We start from the raw sequence: 20589 nt of genomic DNA, 5'->3' as shown, positions 1-20589 counted from the left end.
GAATTAGAGGGTATTTGGGTGATGAGGAGGCATGCAGGGCACATCAATTGTGTGTCATAAATGTTGTGGTTACTTACCAGACTCCAGGCCCCCAGGTATTCCAGTCAGGCCATCCAGATGCAGTATCTCCAAGACCTTCTCCTCCCAAGATGTGAACTGTGGGGAAGGAGGTGAGGCCCACTGCCAGTCTTGTGTACGGCTATCCGACATCTCAATGCCATGAAATGCACCTTTCCCTGTAGGTCGTTCAACCTCTTCCTGATGCTGTCTCTTGTGCGTGGATGGCTGCCCATTGAGTTGACCCTGTTGACCATTCATTGCATTAACTCCATTTTCCTGGCAATTGATGTTAGCTGAACCTGTGCTCCAAACACTTGTGGCTCTACCCTGACAATTTCACCCACTGTGACCCTTAACTCATTGTCATTGAATCATGGGTGCTTTTGTGGGGACATGGTTGTGATTGTGTTGATGGTGTGGGTGGAGTGTTGTGTATGGAAGGGTCTAGTGTTGGGTGTTTGATGGGGTGTGGGTGGTGCGTGTGAGGGATGGGCGGTTGTCATGAAATGTGTGTGCTCGTTACGTGTGTATTGTGTTCTTTAGCTGATCTGTGATGCATGTGATGTGTGTGCCTATAGTGTTAGGGTGATCTCTGTGTGTTCATGCCTGCTCTCTTGTGGTTTTTGTTGCAAAGGTTTGTGGGTTGTGTGAGGGTGTGTTATATAGGGGTGTGTGTATGTGTCTCAGATGTGCTGATATGTGTCAAGTGTAGTGTGGGATATTCAAACTGTCTAATGTAGTGTTGTGTTTTGTCAGTGGTAGTTTCTGATTATGATGGCTCGCAAAGCCAATGGTTTTCCACCATGATAGTACCACTGTGGTGATTTGTGGGTCAAAATCTAGTGAGTAGATTTGTGTCAGCCTGGTGGTGCTGGTGGTGGAACCGCCTCTTTCCTGCCCGCCAGTGTTCTGTGCTTTTTCAGTATTTTGGCTGCTTTTTGGTGGTCTTCACAGTCTGGATCCTAATACGGCAGTCGGATGACCGCCAACATGGCTGTCTTTTGGCTGGCGTCACCATGGAGGTCTTGACAGAACACCACCAAAGTCGTAATGAGGTCCTATGTCATTTTTTCACCTACACCGTGCAATACTGCTGACTAGAAAATATCTATGACCCGGCCGAAGGTAAGTCATTAACAGATCTAATCAATGAAGTTAAGTGAAAATGCTCTTTAAAGTATCTGCACTTTGCCAAGGATCATCTTTGTCGGGTTTCTGCAGGCTCATCTTTGCAGAAAAAATGTCTACATGTGTATTGATGGCTGAAGTCCTTTTGAAGTCGTCCATTCTCCTGCCTGTGAATCCTACAGGAGACCTCCTGAGGAAGTCTTCGTGGTTGCCCTTCTTCCACTTCTTTCAATGGGAAATAGCTTCTGTGAAGAGTCACATAAAACATTAAATGGACCGAGTCGGCTTCATTATCCTTTCTTTGACACTTAGGTATTGACAGCTTTTTTGCACCGAGAATCTTTGTGCATTCATGCTTTATGCATCATTAATAACATGCAGAATACAGTTTTACACTCAATTATACATGTACACACATATAATACTGTTGCACTAAAACACATTTCTAACAATGCACAGAAGAGTGTTTTCCTGACCCTTGTTAACTAGGGCTCAGTTTAGGCCTAGGAGACATGTTTTACAAAATGGATGTCTTCCCCTTCACATTTCACTGTTTATCATTTCTGCAGCACACAGTCAAGCAGCGTAATTTTTGATTATTTCCATTGTCATTGTTCATGCTGTTCTGGATGAACCTTCCCTGTCCTGGACACAAAATTGTAACATTTTCCAAGGTCCTTCTTCTAGCTCACTGTATCCTATTCATTAATATTAGTATGCCTGTGTTCATGTATTTACTTTCTTCTACTGTTTCTGGATGGTAGTAGCATAGAATGGTCATAATCAATATTAAGTTAGTGGGATAGTGCTTAAGTGTTAAGGCAATATGACGCTTAGTAAAAATGTGCTCTGACTTGCTGAGAGTGGAACACCTTACATCACACCACAATGATTTTGCAGTTTTAGTGATTTATTATGTGAAATTATTGTACATAAACACTTGATTTTGGGGGTGAGCCAGAAGACTTCTCTAAAGGCTTAGATACAGCTAGGGATGTTGTTCTTTTCTCTCTTAACATTGGGGCTCACTTGGGACTTAGAACATGTTTATTTTGGACTTTTCTGTGATGCTGTATTTGCTGAGTTCATTCATGGCAATTATTCTGTACCACACCTTTTGAATTTTGAAATAAAACCCTTGATGTATAACTCAGTTTTTGAGTGGCCCCTTTTACTTGATTGACTCAATTTTTGGTATTTTGACATGTTGGGAGGTGCCTTACCATTGACTCAAGAAATTATGTTTTAACACCAGCCCCAATAAATAGAATTGTAGGTGTTCTTTGGAGGTAAAGGTTTGGGGTGTCAAAATTGTGGGGTCCCCAACCCTCATTCTTCTGACAATGAAAAATTCCGTGATACCACTTTCTCCCTCCACTCTCCTTCTCTTTACTGCAGTTACCACTTGATTCTCCAAGTCACTTTCTCCACCTGCAGCCTTGGCAGTCACTTTTCCAATCTCTCTTCTTGTCATTATATCCGCCTTTCTACCTGTCACTGTTCCTGCCTTCTCTTTGCTCGTCCCTCACTCATTTACCTCTCTGCCTGTAGCTGTGTGTTGTCTGGCCATCTATTCTTGAATACCCTGTTACTCTCCTCACTTGCCCTGCTTTCTATCACTTTTGAAGTGTTGTTCTCTGTTTTTCTGTGTCATAATCCGCCACATTTCTCTTTACTTCTATACCCACCATTCTAATGCCATTCTATAGTTGAGCTCATAGTGATGGCATGAATCTGCGGTCCCTGCTTCCATCTGTGCCCACGTAACTCAGGAAAGCAACCTGAGCAAGCCTCTCAAGACACTACTTGCTCAAAGCCAAGCATTTTTTTATGAGAATGATCTTCATCGAAACATTTATGTCAAAATGATATGGATTTGGGTGGGATAGCAGTGAGTCATTTTCAGAAGATGTCATCTTAGTAGTGATACAGACTTGAGTTCAGAGCTGATAGTTATTCTTTCTCTCAATTTCTTACAGCGTATTTCTCAGTTCGACTAGTGAACAGCTTGGACAGATGTGCAGGTCGTGTTGAGGTATATTACAGCTCTTCCTGGGGCACGGTGTGTGACGATGGCTGGGACCTCACTGATGCACATGTTGTGTGCAGAGAAATTGGCTGTGGATATGCAGTGTCTGCTCCAGGGAATGCCCACTATGGTCAGGGCTACGGTCCCATCCATCTAGATGATGTAAACTGCAGAGGGGAAGAGCATGCGCTGTGGATGTGTCCTCACAGAGGGATGGGCATGCATAACTGTGTCCACAGCGAGGATGCCAGCGTCATCTGCTCAAGAAGTGAGTGTGCACTCTTTTTGGAAGAGTGTTATTGACTCTGTCTAACAGTATTCTGTGACAATTCATTGCAGTGTATCATGAGAATATGAGAATCTAAAACATGGCACTGACAAAATAGTTGTTTCTATTTTTAATGCAGCAGTCATGAACAACTCCACACATTGGTCTGGATGCCCATATGCTTCCTTATCTTTTTTATTTTTTCATGTGACTAAAAATGCTCCCTGAGAATTCTTGTTTCGATATGTCACTTGCAAGATGTTTCTCCATGTTAAGCTATGAAGATTACTTGATTATTTTTAAGAGAAGTCATACTTCAATAATGCCTAAGGAAAAAGAAGGGCACATTTTTATATCGAAGGAATTAATTCATTTTGCTCTTGTTTACGCTGCTCAGAGGAAATACTCATGCTATGTTGGTACATTAGTTTACTGCTGGTTCAAAGGAAGAGTTCTGTCATTATCATACATGCACAGTGATCCCGTAACCATGCTGGGTCATGGGCAATATTGTCTCAGGGAATAGAGAAGTTGTATCATTGTGCTGGAAGAGTTGGTCAGCTCAATGGCCTCGAAAGAAGAGAACCTTTTGATTTGCTCACAATAAAGCAAGGTTACACCACCATACTAAGGACCATTTAAAATCTCCATTTTGGTGGCTTGCATATATTACCTTTGCCCAAGATCCATACCTGCTCAATACCCCAATTTGACACTTCACACATTTCCAGGTATGGGACTGCAATAATGCAACCTTCTCCTTCTCAGGCAGTTCTGAGTGTAGGTGCTCAATACTGTTTGCTTTCTGGATAACGATCATCCAAAGAGGGTTAAAGCTGAAAAATGAATAAACAGAAAACACAGAGTGGTGCTCACTACAATAAAGATTTAGCAGAAAGCCACCCATCACTGACTCATGAGGCCATAAGATCTGGCAACACTACGTTCACAGGAGCATGGTCCTGTCACTGATATCTTTTTAGAGTAAAATGCAAATGTTTCAGAGAAGTCTGTGAAGGGTAATGATGAATGATATCCCCTACAGGGTTGGCACATCAGTGAATGAGCTGCTGATTATCACCTCTAAATATTGTTTGGGATGGAAGCTGTTTTAATTGATTTAAACTATTAATAGATGAATGACACCTGGTTCAAAATCTAATGTTAATGTTCATGGAGGATTGCTTTCCAAATTATACAAATATGGATAGAAGTCACCTATAAGTGACATACATTATTTTTACTGGGTATGATTTTGATACTTTTTCTGATTACAGGTCAATCAGCAACTACAACGCCAGCAGTCGGTAATTATGAGTCAATTTTCTTATGCTTGTGTGTGGTGTAAATTGGTGAGTACACTGCCAATTAATAATAGAGCAAATATCTTTGAAAGGCAGTACTGTATTGCAGTGCCAAGAAAGAAGAGCTCTGGAGAATAGTTGTAGCCCTAACTGCCTTTATTTCCAGGCAGCACTTGTAGCCAAGTGTGCCAGAATAAATGTCACTCTTGCAAGGAAACTTGTGAAAATACAACTTCATATAAAAGTCCTATTGACTGGAGCCAGTACTGTTACTGGGCTGGGAGTTTTGAAGACGCTATATTATACAGAATTATAAAAGGGTAACAGTGAATTAAGGGGATGTTCTGGTTGACATGAAATAGACAATGAGAGTGAAGCTCAAATTGTCTATAATGTCACTCAGAACCCCGAGGTGAAAAACATCCCAGTAATTCACTTTTTATCCATCTATAGTTTTGTATTATATATGCCCCAACAGTCACTGCTACACAGGGGCAAAAGAGTAAGGGGAATCCCAGTGCTTAATTTGTGCTCGTTGTTGCTGGGCAGAGCACCTGCACTTATTTTTGAGGGATGGCAGTCCTTTTTTTTCCTCAAGCATTTACTGCAAGCAAAAGACACATATGGATAAGAAGGAGGAAGAGAAAAACGAAAAAGAATCACAATGGAAGAAAGCATGAAGCTGGCAGAATGAGTTGATGGTGCAGGGATCGCAAATGGCTTGAAGAGGCCCAAGATGACTTCAGGAATATGCTGCCTCAGTATACCGTGTTAGCACATTTAATTGCAGCAGCCGCATGTTTGAGAGGATGGCTCTGGGCACTAGCACCTTTTTATTTACAAATTAAGCACTGGGGAAGCCATAACTAACATGGCCTCTCTTCCCTGTCCAAAGTAAAAGCAAAATACCTGACCTCCTGTTATCCACACCCACCACTCTCTGTACCTTCCCTCTCCTCCAAAAGCTGTACACCCTGCATTCCAGTGCTGCTCTCACAGAGCAGCTAGGAATTCATTTATGACATACATAACATAGCAACAATAAGCTATAATAGCTGTAACCCACCATAGCTACAACACAGCATTGACTTATCAGATTTAAAATCTGGCAGCCATGTTAATGGCAACACAAAAGGATGATGGGCGGAGTGTTGAAACTTTTCAAACACACCCCCAGTCACAGATCTGGGTTTAATCCATTGTTCTTTTGCTCACCATGCCCCCCCAGATTTGGACCCTGCCTAATGCAAATCAGTCTTGACCCTGCTTCCCATGGGAATAGTCCTCCCCGAACTGCCAAGCCAGGTCCTCCCTGGACTGGAAGCGAGTATCTGGGGACATGACTGAGGTCGCATGGTGAGCAATAAAATAGAATGATGGATTTAAACCAGATCTGTGACTGAGGATGAGTGTTTGAAAAGTTTCAGCACTCCATACATCATCCTTTTGTGTTGCTAAAATGGCCAGGGTATGTCCAGACCTGGGTCCCTTGCTCACTGTGCCACTGGATTCAAGCTAGCCTTGCTGATGAGTGGTGATACCCTGAAACTGGTGCCAGGATGCTTGTTTCCGGTCTAGGAAAGACCAGGTCTGGCAGTTCAGACTGGACTGTTCCCATGGAGAGCAGGGTCAAGACTGTGGTGTGACTGTGGTGAAGGAGGCTGGTCTGGTCTGTAGTGGGTACCTATGGTACTTACACCATATACAAGGACCAGTTATCCCTTATTATTGAAATGTAGGCAGTGTCTAGAAGCCAGGCTCTCTAGAGGTGGCTGTAGCTGAGCAGCCAAGGCCTATCTACGAGACATGCAAAGCTCATGCAATACCACTGTGGTCACACAGTACTCCAGCACATGAAAGAAAATACTAATTGTTACAAAAATAAAGGTACTTTATTTTGGTGACACAAATGCAAAAAATACCATAGAGACTATACTCCCTTGGGAGGTAAGTAATACACAAATAATATACACTAGTATGCAAAAACAGGTGTACAAACACTTAGAAAACAGTGCAATTAGTGACAATCACAATAGATAGAAATGGGCCCAAGGGAACACAAACCATATACTAAGAAAGTGGAATGCGAATGGTGGTTTCCCACCTACGTAAGGGTAGTGTGTAGAGAAGTGCTGGGAGTACCAGAAAACCCTAAAGGTAAGTACTAGAACCCGCCTCAGTGCCCAGGAAAGCAGAAGTAAAACACAGTAACTTTCCCAGAACACGCACAGAAATGAGAAAGAAGATTATGCAAGAACCAGAAGAGCCTGCAAGACACCAACAGTGGATTCCTGGACCTGAAGATCTGTGGAAGAAGGGGACCAAGACTAAGAAGCAGAGAAGAGTCCAGGGAGAACAGCAGCCCCAGCTAACCCAGATAACAGTGCCAAAGAAGAACCACCGGTAAATTCAGTTTTGCACCCAAGAAGACAGAGCCAGGTTCCTGGTTGGTGCAAGTGATGTCCCACAATGGATGGAGAATTGCAGTCTGGTTTGCATTGCTGGAGTCCGCCAACAAGCCTTGGCACATGCAAAGCTTGCAGTTAGCGGAAAGTGGCGCTCCCTGGGACAAGGAAGAACCAGGTGGACTCTACTCAGGAGGGGGAGTCAGAGTGGGCTCCCAGCAACTCAGAGAGCCCACAGAAGACCAGGCAGCATGCACAGAAGTCCCACAGCATGGGGACAGACCAGGCAGCGTGCACAGACGTCCCACAGCATTGGGACAAAGGAGATGCAAAAGGAGGCCCACGCAGCACTATGACAAAGGCTCCCACACTGCCGGACAACCACTCAGGAAGATGTGCATTGCAGGATAGAGTGCTGGGGTCCGGAGCTGCAGGGTGCATGAAGAACTTTGTGGAAATATGCCAACAAGCCTTGGCAATTGCAAACCACATGGAGCACGGGGGTACTGTCTTGCGTGGGGAGACAAGCTCTTATCTCCTCCAAAGTTGGACAGTAGAATGTCAGGACAGTCAGGACCACTTCAGGATCCATGCAGCTTAGCAGGAGAGGGGATCCACGCTGTGATCATCGTTGCAGTAGGTTCCTGCTGAAGGAGACAAGTGAATCCTTCACCACAAGTGATATTCCTTCGCTCCTCTGGTGCAGGCTGAAGATGGGCTGTCCTTACAGGATTCATGACAGGAAAACAGTTGCAGTTGCTGGAAGGAGCTGAAGATACAATGTTGCAGAAGGCATCTTGCTTCTTTGTTGCAGTTTGTAGAGTTCATGGAGGTTCCAGATGCAGTTTCTTTGGTGAAAAGTTGAAGTGGAAGATGCAGAGGATTCCTGCTGGAGTCTTGCAATCCGAATCTGAAGAACCACCCAAAGAATGGAGCCTAAATGGCCCTGAAAGGGGGATTGGTCAGCTCAACAGGTAAGCACCTATCAGGGGAGGGCTCTGCTGGTACTGACCACTCAGATGCTCCTACAGTTCCCTGCCACCTCGGAATCCAAAACCCAGGGACCCTCTGGATGAGCTCTGAGCACCACCACTGGGGTGGGGATGGACAGGGGAGTGGTCACTCCTCTTTCCTTTGTACAGTTTCGTGCCAGAGCAGGGTCTGGGGGTCCCTGAACTGGTGTAGACTGGATTATGCAAGGAGGGCACCAAATGTGCCCTTCAAAGCATTTTCAGAGGCTTGGGGAGGCTACCCCTCCCAAGCCTGTAACACCTATTTCCAAAGGAAGATGGTGTAACACCCCTCTCCCAAAGGAAACCCTATGTTCTGCCTTCCTGGGTGAAAGCTTCTCAAGCAACAGGAGGGCAGAAACCTGTCTGGAGATAGCAGCAGCTGGGGCTGCCTGGAAATCCTCAGAAGGCTGAAATGGCAGTAGTGGGGGTCCTCTAAGGATCCCCCAGAATGCATGAGATCATACAACCAATGCTTGCAAAAGCATGGGGGTATGATTCCTAAATGTTTGAAACCAAACATGCCTATGTTCGGAGTTGCCATTATGAAGCTGGATATAGGTAGTGACCTATATCAAGTACATGCATAAAATGGTGTCCCCGCACTCACAAAGTCTGGGAAAATGGTCCTGAGGTGGTGGTGGCACCTCTGCTAGTGCAGGGGTGCCCTCACACACAGCTACTTTGCACCCTGCCATCAGGGCTGGAGGGCCTGCTATAGGGGTGACATATAAGTGACCTCGTGCACTGTAAATGGCAGTAAAAGGGTGCATGCACCTTTTCACGCAGGCTGCAATGGCAGTCCTGCAGAAGCCTCTACATGGGCTCCCCCTGGGTGGCAAAAGATATGCTACAGCCCATAGGGAACCCCTGGAACCCCAATGCCCTGGGTACCTAAGTACCACATAGTAGAGACTTTTAAGGGGGCACCAGTATGCCAATTGTGGTTGAAATACTGGGTTACGAGTATGCAACAATCAAATTTAGAGGAGAGAGAGCATAATCAATGGGGTCCTGGTTAGCAGGATCCCAGTGAACACAGTCAAGCACACTGACATCAGGCAGAAAATGGAGGTAACAATGGCAAAAAGAGGGTACTTTCCTACACATAGTGAATAAAAGAACAATGGATTCAACCCAGATCTGTAACTGAGGATGAGTGTTTGAAACGTGTCAGCCTTCCATCCATCATCCTTTTGTGTTGCTAAAGTCGCCCTAAGTGGCCAGGATATGTCCAGACATGGGTCCCTCGCTCACTGTACCATTAGGTTCAAGCTAGACTGGCTGATGAGGCCAGTCCCTGGATGCTTGTTTATGGTTCAGGGAGGACCTGGCCTGGCAGTTTGGGCTGGACTGTTCCAATGGGGAGCAGGGTCAAAGAATGATTTGCACATGGCTAGGTCCAAACTGGGGTGGCATGGTGAGCAAAGTAATGATGGATTTAACCCAGATCGGTGACTGGCTGTGAGTATTTCAAAAGTTTCAGCACTCCGTTCATCATCCTTTTCTGTTGCTTAAGTCATGTTAATGTCTCTCAGTGAGTCATACAAAACATTAATGTGAGTGTGTATCCTTCATTTATTCATTTTTCTTTGCAGGTGCTTTTGTGTTAACTGCTTTGATTGGAGAGAGGAAAGATGATTAATACAAATAAATAGGGAGTCATTTTGAGTTTGGCTAAGTGGTAGACTTAATTTGTAAAATAATAAGTACCTTGGCCCAAACATTTGCTCAGTACTTGCTTTAGATGCTGCAGAAGGTTGTGGTGTTGAATAACGAATGATTAGCATTTACTTATCTTCATGCATCTTTAATCTCTCACTAGACATTCCCTGGCTCTCAAACACACTTCTGCACGCTCCATTTTGTCCCTGCATTTTCAGTTTGCCACTGTGGTCCCACTATGTCTTCCTCCTTCTTTCCCTGTTGTGTTTTTCTATCTGTTGTTCTCTGTCAAAGTCAGATGAGGAAATGTAAATGCCAGAGCCCTGAAATAAATGATGGAGGACCCCACCTGCAACCACCTGCTCACATCGAGCACTGCTGCACATCATTGGATCTAATGCTCTGCCAAACTCACTATTCCCTTTCGCCAATTGGGGTGAGAGGAATCTCTTGATTTACACAGGTGGAGCCTCAGCTGCCTCGACTGGTGCAAATTATTGTACTGATTGCTTGCAACAGACTAGCATACATGGACACAATTGCGAACACCCCACCCTGATTAGAGAGGGATGAAATTAACTATTTTTCCATATAACGCATTAATTGATAAGTTATGGTGTACTCGAGTACAGAAAAAGCACAATGCACCTCATGAGCAGGGGGTCAACTCCCTGCACATCAGGACCATTCATTTGTGTTTCTGCAAACAAGCTCACGTTTTGGGTGTTTGTTTTCAGAAAGCAACATTTCCGACAATCAACTGATTCAAATATGGTACCCACTCAGCAAAGAATTCCTTCTTTCAATGGAGCTAATGCAGCATTGGTACTTCTGAAAGAACAAATATCTCTACCTGCCTGGTGGGGAACTGTAAATATTGTGGAAGGATCTCTGCATAGGGAATGGACCTGGCGTAGTAGTGGAATGCCTTTGCTGACCTAGCAGGCCTAGCGGCCACCCGCCAAGGTATTAATGAATGTAGTGATATTACTGAAAATCTGTGGACCTATTGAAATAATTCAAATTGTGAAATAGATAACTAGAGTAAACATTACGAAAAGATAGTTCTGTAGCATTAACAATGAAATCTAAGGTCAATCTTCAAACCCCTAATTTGAAATCACTGGAGACATAGGGTCAGAAATGTGAAGCCCTTTTGCAATAGTAAGTGGCCTTATTTGCAAAATGGGGCAGTTTGCAACCGAAAACGGCTTTGTATGATGTGTATTAAACCCATTAGATAATACATTACTAAATCGCAAATTTGGGTTTGCAGCCGCATACCGATTTTGCATATGGAAGGGGTGTGTTTAGGGCATCCCTTCCAAACATTTTACTGGTATATAATTCACTCATAAAACACTAATATTTTACCACCCACCCCTCACCACAGTTTTAAATGCATAGATGTATGTTTTAAATACACAGATAAAGAAGTAGGGCTTCGGGAGTGATGGGGATGTTTTACAGAGAAAGACCTGTTTAAAAAACAAAGATATATGAACTTAACAGACTGCATTTCATTCCGGATATTAAATGACTAAAACTAATGCAAACAGTCACTAATTCCATTTTAACCATTGACTATAAGTACTTCATTAAAAGTCTCACCAACGACCTTACCCGACCATCCTGGTATTATTGAGGAAAGATATTTAGACAAAATTATAAAGATGCACAAAGAGAGTGACAGACTTATGAAAAGGACAGACATATCTAAAGAATAGAGAAACACAGATGTCTGGATATGGCTGGACACAGGAGATTGGTGACATGCAAAATATGATGTCACATATTACTATGGTCCAATATTGCATCAGGAGGTTCTGGTAACATTAAAAAGCCGCAAGGTCGAAGGCTGATGCAAGTGGTTTGTAAATGCCACTAGGACATCGAAATAGCAATACATGAGCATATTTAACGTTTCTTTTTCGTTACGTATATTTTTAGATTACATGTTCATTTTAGTGAAGTTAAGTACAAAAAGCTGTTTTCCCCAAAGTGTAGCAAACAGTGTGTTACAATGATGAATCAAAGCAATAGGATTGAGTACCTTTTTATTATCTTACCTGTAATATGAAATGCAGCATCAGGTACTACAACAACAGCCTTCATCCTCATCTCCTGTACATCACCCCCCTCCTCCCCAGGTATTCCATGCACTGTAATAGAACGTTCTTGACAGAACCCCCAGTTCAATAAAGGGCACAGCACTTTCCCCTCTTTATTATAACAACAGCTCGCACTTAAAATACTCTATACTGAATGTACAATTAATCATGGGCACCAAGTGTTAAAGGACTAATATACTGCACCCTTACCCTTTTGTGGCCTCTCCATTTAAGTAGTTACTTAACTACATTTTAAAAATGAATCCATTTGTTTCAAGTTGCTCGAAGTGAAAGTCTTGTAGTTTCATAAGCCCCACTGCGCCTGGGTTAGTATGTGGCTGACGCTGCACAGCTAGCTGACAGGGCTTGCACAGCCCTTATGATTTTTCATGACATAGTGACAAATCTTATCTCCTCCTCTGTCATGAGCGCTGATAGTAAGCAGCCTCAGGCGTTTTGCTATCTGGCCCAGGTTTTTCAATACTGCATGAGTCCTGAAAAACTGGGGTAAAAGTCTCTGGCATTGCCCAACCTAAATTGAGGGTTAATTTGAGAAGTCCGGATATCCGTAAAGATGGGGTACCCCTACCCATTCAAGAAACATCGGGGCATATTTATACTTTTTGATGCAAAACTGCACTAATGCAGTTTCGCATCAACAAGTTTAGCACTGGCTTGCGCCATTCCTGAGAGCCAGCCAGGCGCCATATTTATGGAATGGTGCAAAGGGTGGGCTAGTGTAAAAAAAAGTGATGTTAGCCGGGTGGGATGGTGGTATGGAAAAAGGGAGTTTTGCACCAAAAAATGATGTTAGACTGGTTAGAGGCCAAAAACAAATGCCTCTAACCAGCCTAGCATCATTTTCTGATGCAAGACCATCCATACCACATGACTCCTGTCTTAGAAAAGACAGGAGTCATGCTCACCACCCCAATGGCCAGCACAGGGGACCAGTGTCCCCTGGGCATGGCCATTGCACCCTGTGCAATGCAGGGGGTCCCAAGTAGGGCCCCGATGGCACTTTAATACCAAAAAAAAAGATACTTACCTGTACTTAACCTATTTACCTGGGATGGGGTATCCCATCCTCTGGTGTCCCTCTGGTGTGGGTAGGAGTGTTCCTGGGGCTTGAGGAAGGCATCTGTGGACTCATTCCATGGTTCTTAACCATGGAAATGGGTTCACAGGTCCCCTAAAGCCTAGTCTGACCCAGGCGTTAAATAATGGTGCAAAGCAAGCTTTGCACCATTATTTAGCCCCTCCTCCCACCCGTGTGTCATGTTAGCACAGGGATAAATCTGAGGCTATGTGGTTAGCACCATTTTCTAGATGGGAATGTCTACCTTGCATCTCATTGACGCAAGGTAGGTTCACGTATCTAAAAAATGGTGTAAGCTCCAATATTTTGACTTTAGACATGTCTAACGTCAAAATATAAATATGGAGTTAGTTTTGCGCCACATTTGCGTAAGGCAAATGACTCAAATTCTGTGCAAATGGAGTATAAATATACCCAATTAATTCCAGTATTGCAGGACAGAGCTGAAGGTGTTAAATATTTCGTCCTTGGTTGATCCAATGAATAATTCAGATAGAATTTCCAGTCTTTATTTCTGATGGCAAACTTGTGAAAACATTGCCAAAGCGTGCTTTGTTATTTATAAAAACATACAGCCAGCACATGTTTTGGCCCCTGGTGGTTAGCAAGCCTGGGTCTTTTGCAAGGCTGATTTTACTTCAAAAAAGGAGTTCAAATTACAGAAACATTGGTAGCAACCATACAGAAACAAAACATAGTATTATAAAATCGAGAAACTCAATGATGCCCACAAGGAAATGATAAAACAATACATAAACATGCATGATATAATTGAGATCAATATAGCCCATAAACGTTGCAATTATGCAAAAGAGTTGTGCAGAACTTTCAAAATACCATATCCATATTAGTGATAATATACATTAGAAATGCAATATGTCAGTTGTGGAACCAAATATAGTAATTTTCCAATTTGTTGTACATTACCGGTATACCAGCTCAAGGCCAAAAGTTAACCCAAATATTCACCATAAAAGATACAAATCGAGGTTCCACAAGACAAACATAAAATATGAAAGGGGGAAAACACATATTTCCACGAGTGAATAATCATAATCTCAATGCGTCCAGAAACCGTAGAAGCCCACTGTTGGTGCTGTGCTGGAACATAATTATACCCCGTGGGCGAATGAGACCAAGGAAATGTTTTAAAAGCTGTGCAGTCTGAAGTAGAACCACCTTAGTTTTCCACATCAGCACAAAGGCTAGAATGGAATCCTAGTCCACAAGACACCAGAGAAGGAGGGTTAAGGATGTGCGGTCAGAAGACAGAAAAATCAAGGGGGAGAGACTGGAAAGGGCGAATAGTTTATGAGCTTACCAGTTAGAAACTGAAGGTCATTGTCAAAATCCTAGTAAGTCATGGGGTCACTCAGAAACAATCTAATGGAAAAGAAAGTGTTGTTCATGTTAGATTGGTGGCAACATTTCAATAAGAGATAGTACTTAGGTTAGGGAGCATAGGTGGTGTAAAATCTGTAAAGGGTCCTGATCAGGGCATGGACTATGTTATAACTGTGTCGGCACAGGAGTGAATTCCTTATAATCTAGAAAGTAAGAAGAAATAAACAGCATTATGCAGCATTTATACCAATATTAAACCAGGACCACGAAGCACATTAAGTGAAAGTGTCAGGAAAAATAAAGCTATCTCTAGCGGAGACATAATTCGAAAAAGTTGTGTATGTCAGCCTGGTTAAGGTTCTATAGGGTTGTTGAACACAGTGAAGAACACATACATTCTTATACGTAAGGAGTCCACAGTGCTGAATTAACTGCACCGCGTCCGAGCATGAACTATAGACAAGTGAGAAACACCATGTTGATTGGCCAGAGGAAACACTGTGGGTCAGGGTCAAAGAAACATGAACCAGACATAGGACAAAAAACATGTAATACGCAAAATCAGTACCTAGGTTTATACACTTGAACATATCACAGAATCTGTGGATTGTAAAGGAGCTAATAGAAATGCAAGGGAAAACTGGTATTAATGGCGGCCATCTTATTCTGGCGTAACCAATTCATAAGTAAGTCCGCAACAATTGATGGTCATCTTGAAGTGTGGCTAATTATTTTTAAAAGGTCCAAAGAGATGTCCACTAAGTCCAAGAAGACTTAGGATACATCCTGCTTTTTCTGTGATTCTCATGGATCTTGGCATGGACAGCTTTGACAGACCATTGCTCCATCCCGGTGTGAAACAACAATCATGGATTCTAGGATTCTTACCACTCATTATGTCACCCAATGGATTAATTCGTAGTAAGTCTGTAACCCCACACCAATTTCCCAAGCTGAATAGTCCAATAATTGTTACTTGCCATTGCCAAATGTATAGTAACCTTGATTACATGGTTAAATCTCTCAACCATGCCATTTTCACTATAACTGTGTAGGGAAGTAATTTAATGTTTTACTCCAATTTGGTTAAAGTGGATTTTTTGCTCTACTAGAAACAAACTGCACCCCATTATCACTTAAAATGGTAGCAGGTGTGTCTCCAGATATTAACATTTTATCAAGAAATTCCAAAACCGATGGTGACGGTTTCCTGTGAGCACACCAGATCATGTACTACTATTGTCCGCCTGCTTCTTTTGAAATGTTCCTTTGAATGGGGCAGATTTCAAAATTCACTGGCTTAACTGTGAGTCAGTGTGAGGTCTGTACGTCAGCTTCCCCATCAAAATAAATTAAGATATAGCAAAATTGAACACCAAAGCAATTTGTAATCCGTGAGGAATAATCCAAAGTATTTGTTGATGGTTGTTCCACTTATGGAACTGGATGTTATGGCAAGAGTGTTCCATCACAATACTGGAGGAGAGCTGATGAGTGGAAGATAAGGAAGAAAGATGTCATTGTGCTACCTGCCGTTGCATTTCATACTTCCGGCAAGAAAATTAAAAGGTACTTAATCATACTGCTTTGCTTCATCATTGTAACAAGTGGTAACAAGCTTGTGAAGCCCACGCATGGAATTCATTACTGAAAGGAGCAATTGGTGCGATTATTCCCGTTATCTAGTAAGGCAAAGGCTGACGCTGAGTCTCAAAATGGCTGCCAACACTTCTTGGTTGATGTGTTGGCAGGCAGTCAGATCTCTGCATAAGATCAGCAGTATTCACAAATTCATTGCAACTTTATATATACAAATTTGGATTTCCTTTAATTTCTTCTAAACTACTGAATGGATTTACACTAAATAACACTCATCAGTGGACCAAAAACTAAATTTCTGACAAATTTGATGTAATTCTCTTCAGTGGTTCGGGCTGCAGGCATGTCTAACGAATCAATGGGAATTCACATGGGTAATGGACTTTTTTGACACCCCCCTTTTATCAGCCTTAGTTTGACAGATCACCCTGAAACTTTCCATGCACTACAAGATTCTAAAGGCCATTGTTTTGGGAAATTTTGCAAAGGTTCGTCAAATGGTGCCAAAGATATAGGCAAGTAAAAAAACGCTTGTTCTATGGAAACTAGGTCGTAACTATGGCTACCTACTGGAAAACACCAGTAAGTAGTATATATTTCATAACTTTACCCTTCAGGTAACAGATACATTTACAAATAGCATAAATTAATAAATTCTCTTACAGATGAGATTACGTATCAGATTACCATTCTGAATGAGACAACTCAGATCGTCATATTATTATTTATTAGTTAGAATGTATGTTGTTATTCAATTTTTCTGGTAATTTAGGGTTTTACTGCATTCAAATGTAATTCCTTTGTCTGCTTCACAAAGCCTTTTGCCAGGCCCTGAGCCCAGCCCACCAAAGGGAGCAAGCCCTCCCTGCTCACATCTTTTGAGCAGCCGTGAGAGGCTGGGCCCTTCTATTTTATCTTTCATTTTAACACTTAAATGTCTTAGGGCCTGATTACAACTCTGCGGAGGGTGTTAATCCGTCCCAAATGAGAGGGATATACCACCCGCCGTATTACAAGTCCATTATATCCTATGGAACTTGTAATATGGTGGGCAGGATAGCTGTCACATTTGGGACAAATTAACACCCTCCGCCAAAGTTGTAATCAGGCCCTTAGTTTTATTGTGGAGAGGTTTGTTAACTCCAAATTGAGTATTTATAATAAAGGGAAAGCCCTTGGAACTATGGTGCCCCCCATGGCATCCAGAATATTTATGTCTCACAAAGTAGCTAAAGATAATTTCAAAGACAGACATCAAAGCTTCCACAGGTAATCTCGCCCTCTAAAACCTCAGGAAGGGCTAGTGTTCCCCACAGATGGGAATGAGAATATTGGTTTGCTTTTGGTCTACCCTGAACATTCCTTCACCTGAAAGAAGGGTGTCTGTCAGAAGATGAAAACCTTCCATCTTGAAATGTTGGTAAGCCACACAGACAATAAGGAATCAATATTTATAATCCGTTTGAGGCTTTTCCCTTTCTTTATTACTAGGAAAAGAGCCAAAAGACACATTAGAAAGAAGTGGGAATGAAGGTACTTTCTTTCACCGCACCAAGAGGACTTTGGAAAACATTTAATGGGAGAAGCCTTGGGAAGGTGGGTTCAAGGCTGGAAGATTTCGTCTCATGCTAAGAGAACAATTAGGTTGCTTGAAGCCCTGTGTGGTGCCTTGGGAGGCTTTTGCATGATCTCTGTGTGCCCAGAAGATAACAGGCTTTGAGAGCTGATAGTGAATTTTCCACATGCACAAAAGGTGGAGCAATGGAGAAAATGTCCTACATCCTTAATAGCCCACTTTTAATACACAGGGTCTGCAAAGCAAGTGACTAATAATGTCATGTACCTTGCCCAAAGGAGTAAAGGTAGAGATGAGCTTGCCTTTGGTTTGAATGAATCTTTTCTCAATGAGAAGACCATTGGTACCTTCCAGGAGGAGATCAGAAAAGAATGTATTCATCCTTGCCTCCATGTGGAACAGGATAGTTCTACAGTACCCAGCCTGGATGGTAGACTGTGCATTGCCCAGAAAAAAACAATCCCACTCAAAAGGACCCCTTCAGGTGCCTAGAACAGCTCCTTCAAAGTAGTCATAGCTCTTTTGAAAGTGTCCAGACATTCCACAAGGGGACCATAGATATCCAAGTGTCAGTCTTGACAATACTTCAATGGCCTATGGACATCCTCACCTGAACACTGTAAGAGGATAGCAGATATTGATTAACTTTGGGAGTAATTCAGACCTTACCAGGGATGGAGGGTTGAGGTGATTGTGAGCAAAGGATAAAAAAAGAGGAGAGAACCCCTAAGGGACAGGCAGAGCTGATATGATATCAGGTGAGTGTCCCAATGGCAGTAGGAAGAGGACAGGAATTAAGTGCTAGTAGCATGAATGGAACTGCAAATCTTAGCATGGGACACAGCATTTAGGTAGTAGGGGTGAGATTAGCTTCTTCTGAAATCCATATAATGAACACTGATCCTAATGTGAGACAGGCAGCTTAAAACCTGAACCCACGGAACAGTGAACAGTGACTGTAAGCCATGTGGTGTTTACTTTTGGCACTTTATTAGATCCTGCTGATCCCTTTATGCTTCCCTGGTGTTTTATTCAGTTCAAGGTTGTTTTGAAAGCTCCTGGGAATATTTGTCACTTGCTCCTCAATGGTAATTATAACCGTAATCTCCATTATTTGGCTTAATTTTGGACCATATAAGTATCCTTGTTAGGTCCAGTAAGGGATTCAGTAATTCAAACCTGAGCTCAACCACTGGTAGTTATGGCACAGAGCAAGCAGTCCTAACTTAAGAAAATATGTAAAGCATTTAGAAGTACAAAAACAGTGGAAAAAGCCATAAACACATCACAATAAACATCTCACTTCACTTTATACAATAGAGACTATTCTAATAAATATAAAGGCAACATAATGGCAACAATCCACTTAAGGAAAACTGATATATGATTTTTAAAGTTTGAGATGTAACTAGCACAATGAAAATTTAAGCCCAAACTGGAGTCATCTAGTTGCTCTTGACTGGGCGTGAGTGAAGGCTGACCATGATGAACCTTGGATGGGATCAGAAACCAGGTGTGTCCCACTCGGACATTTTACCTTCTGACTTACTCTCTAAACTGGAGTCAAAAATCCTAAGTTGGGAAAGGCAGCAGGCTGTGGCAGAGATGGGTTCAATGAGGCAGTATAGTCATCATCAAAGTCCCAATAAAGACATTGACTTTTGGTGGAAAAGTTCCAAATGGCAGGATTTCAAACTTCATGCCTAAGGGCCCCAGGACATTAGGGACGCCACATAGATGTCATGACTCACTCCAGGAGCAGCTTCCAGCAGGGTTCAGGACAGGTCCAGCTGGAACACGTTAGCTGGGCTCTTCAGGAAAGTAGGCTTCTTGCAGGTTTTGTGTCCCTGTAGCTTAACAGGAGGTCAGCCAACTGACCCTTGGGGTCTATTTCTCAGTCCTTGGTACAAGTAGGAGCAGGTCCAGCCCTTGGGGTTCTCCTCATAGGTCAATAGCAGATCCAGTCCCTCTCTGTCTCCAACAGTTCCAGAGTTGTTCTGAAGAGGGCACTGGGGGTGCCACATTTATGCCCAGAGTCAGTCCATGGGCAATAACAACTCCTGGCCTCTCTTTAACCAATGGGGTATAGTTCTTGTGGTGACCCTCTAACTTGTACAGCACATGCTGTGTTTTTCACTATACTAAGTCCTACAGTGTCCCTCTTTACCTAAATGCAAGATGACTAGACCAAACATCCCCTTTCAGAGCTCTCTGTGCTCACCCAGAGGTGTGGGAAAAATAATGGGAAAACCCTCCCTTGTGGACACCTAAATTTGTTCCTGTAGGCAGCTCCATTTCCAGTGGGATTGTTGCCTGGCTGGATAGCAGAACAGTAGCAGGGTAAGCCCGGGTATGAGCTATATCTGCCTGTGACAGGGTAAGTATCCTTTGAAGGTAATTAAGTTCCTAGGCACCACCTAGATGGCCATCCTGACAGGGGACAGTAATTCCCTCTCCCTTTGCCTCACCTCTAGGATCAACTTCACACATAATTAAGGAACCATTAAGTTCAGGCAGAAAAATGACAACTTTCTTAAAGTAATTTTTTTAAATAGTTTGAAAAATTGAGTTATTGGTTTAGGGGGTTGAAACACCCCTCAAGCAGCAACTGCAATCCTTGTCAGGGTGAGGTACAAGCAAACCCTAAATTAACATGTACTCAACCTTCGGGTAGTTTGGAAGAGGGCAGCCAGGATTAATTTAAATGCAATATATAAAGTATTTATGCAGCATTCTAAACAGTAATAAAGTCAAAACACAACACAAGAAAAATTCTACACCAAAAACATTTTGTTAAATTAAATCAAGACCAAAACAACAAAACTCCAATCAGTAGAAGAGGAAATATGCAACTTTAAAGGTTTAGGTAAAAATGGTGCCAAAAAGCACAATGTGCCAAAGGTGGGTATCCAGTAGCTGGACAGGAACAAAGTCACAAGCTCAGGCTGACAGCAATGGAGCGCAGGAGGGCTACAGGGAGCCAGTTAACCC

At 42.7% G+C, this 20589-nt stretch overlaps 1 protein-coding gene across 6 annotated transcripts in view; it reads left to right on the top strand.

The window, feature by feature from the left end:
• LOC138300185 (deleted in malignant brain tumors 1 protein-like) overlaps nt 1-20589 on the top strand; it is a 499499-nt gene that overhangs the window by 329110 nt on the left and 149800 nt on the right. For all 6 annotated transcript variants that reach the window (XM_069239172.1, XM_069239171.1, XM_069239174.1 and 3 more), the window contains 2 exons: nt 3168-3485; nt 4763-4792. In XM_069239172.1, the coding sequence (XP_069095273.1) occupies nt 3168-3485; nt 4763-4792 (348 nt within the window). The remainder of the gene's footprint in view (nt 1-3167; nt 3486-4762; nt 4793-20589) is intronic.

The sequence above is a fragment of the Pleurodeles waltl genome, chromosome 6 (genome assembly GCF_031143425.1).
Source record: "Pleurodeles waltl isolate 20211129_DDA chromosome 6, aPleWal1.hap1.20221129, whole genome shotgun sequence".
NCBI lineage: Eukaryota > Metazoa > Chordata > Amphibia > Caudata > Salamandridae > Pleurodeles > Pleurodeles waltl.
Note: the sequence above shows the minus strand (reverse complement) of the source record. Positions and strands in the feature narration are given on the sequence as shown.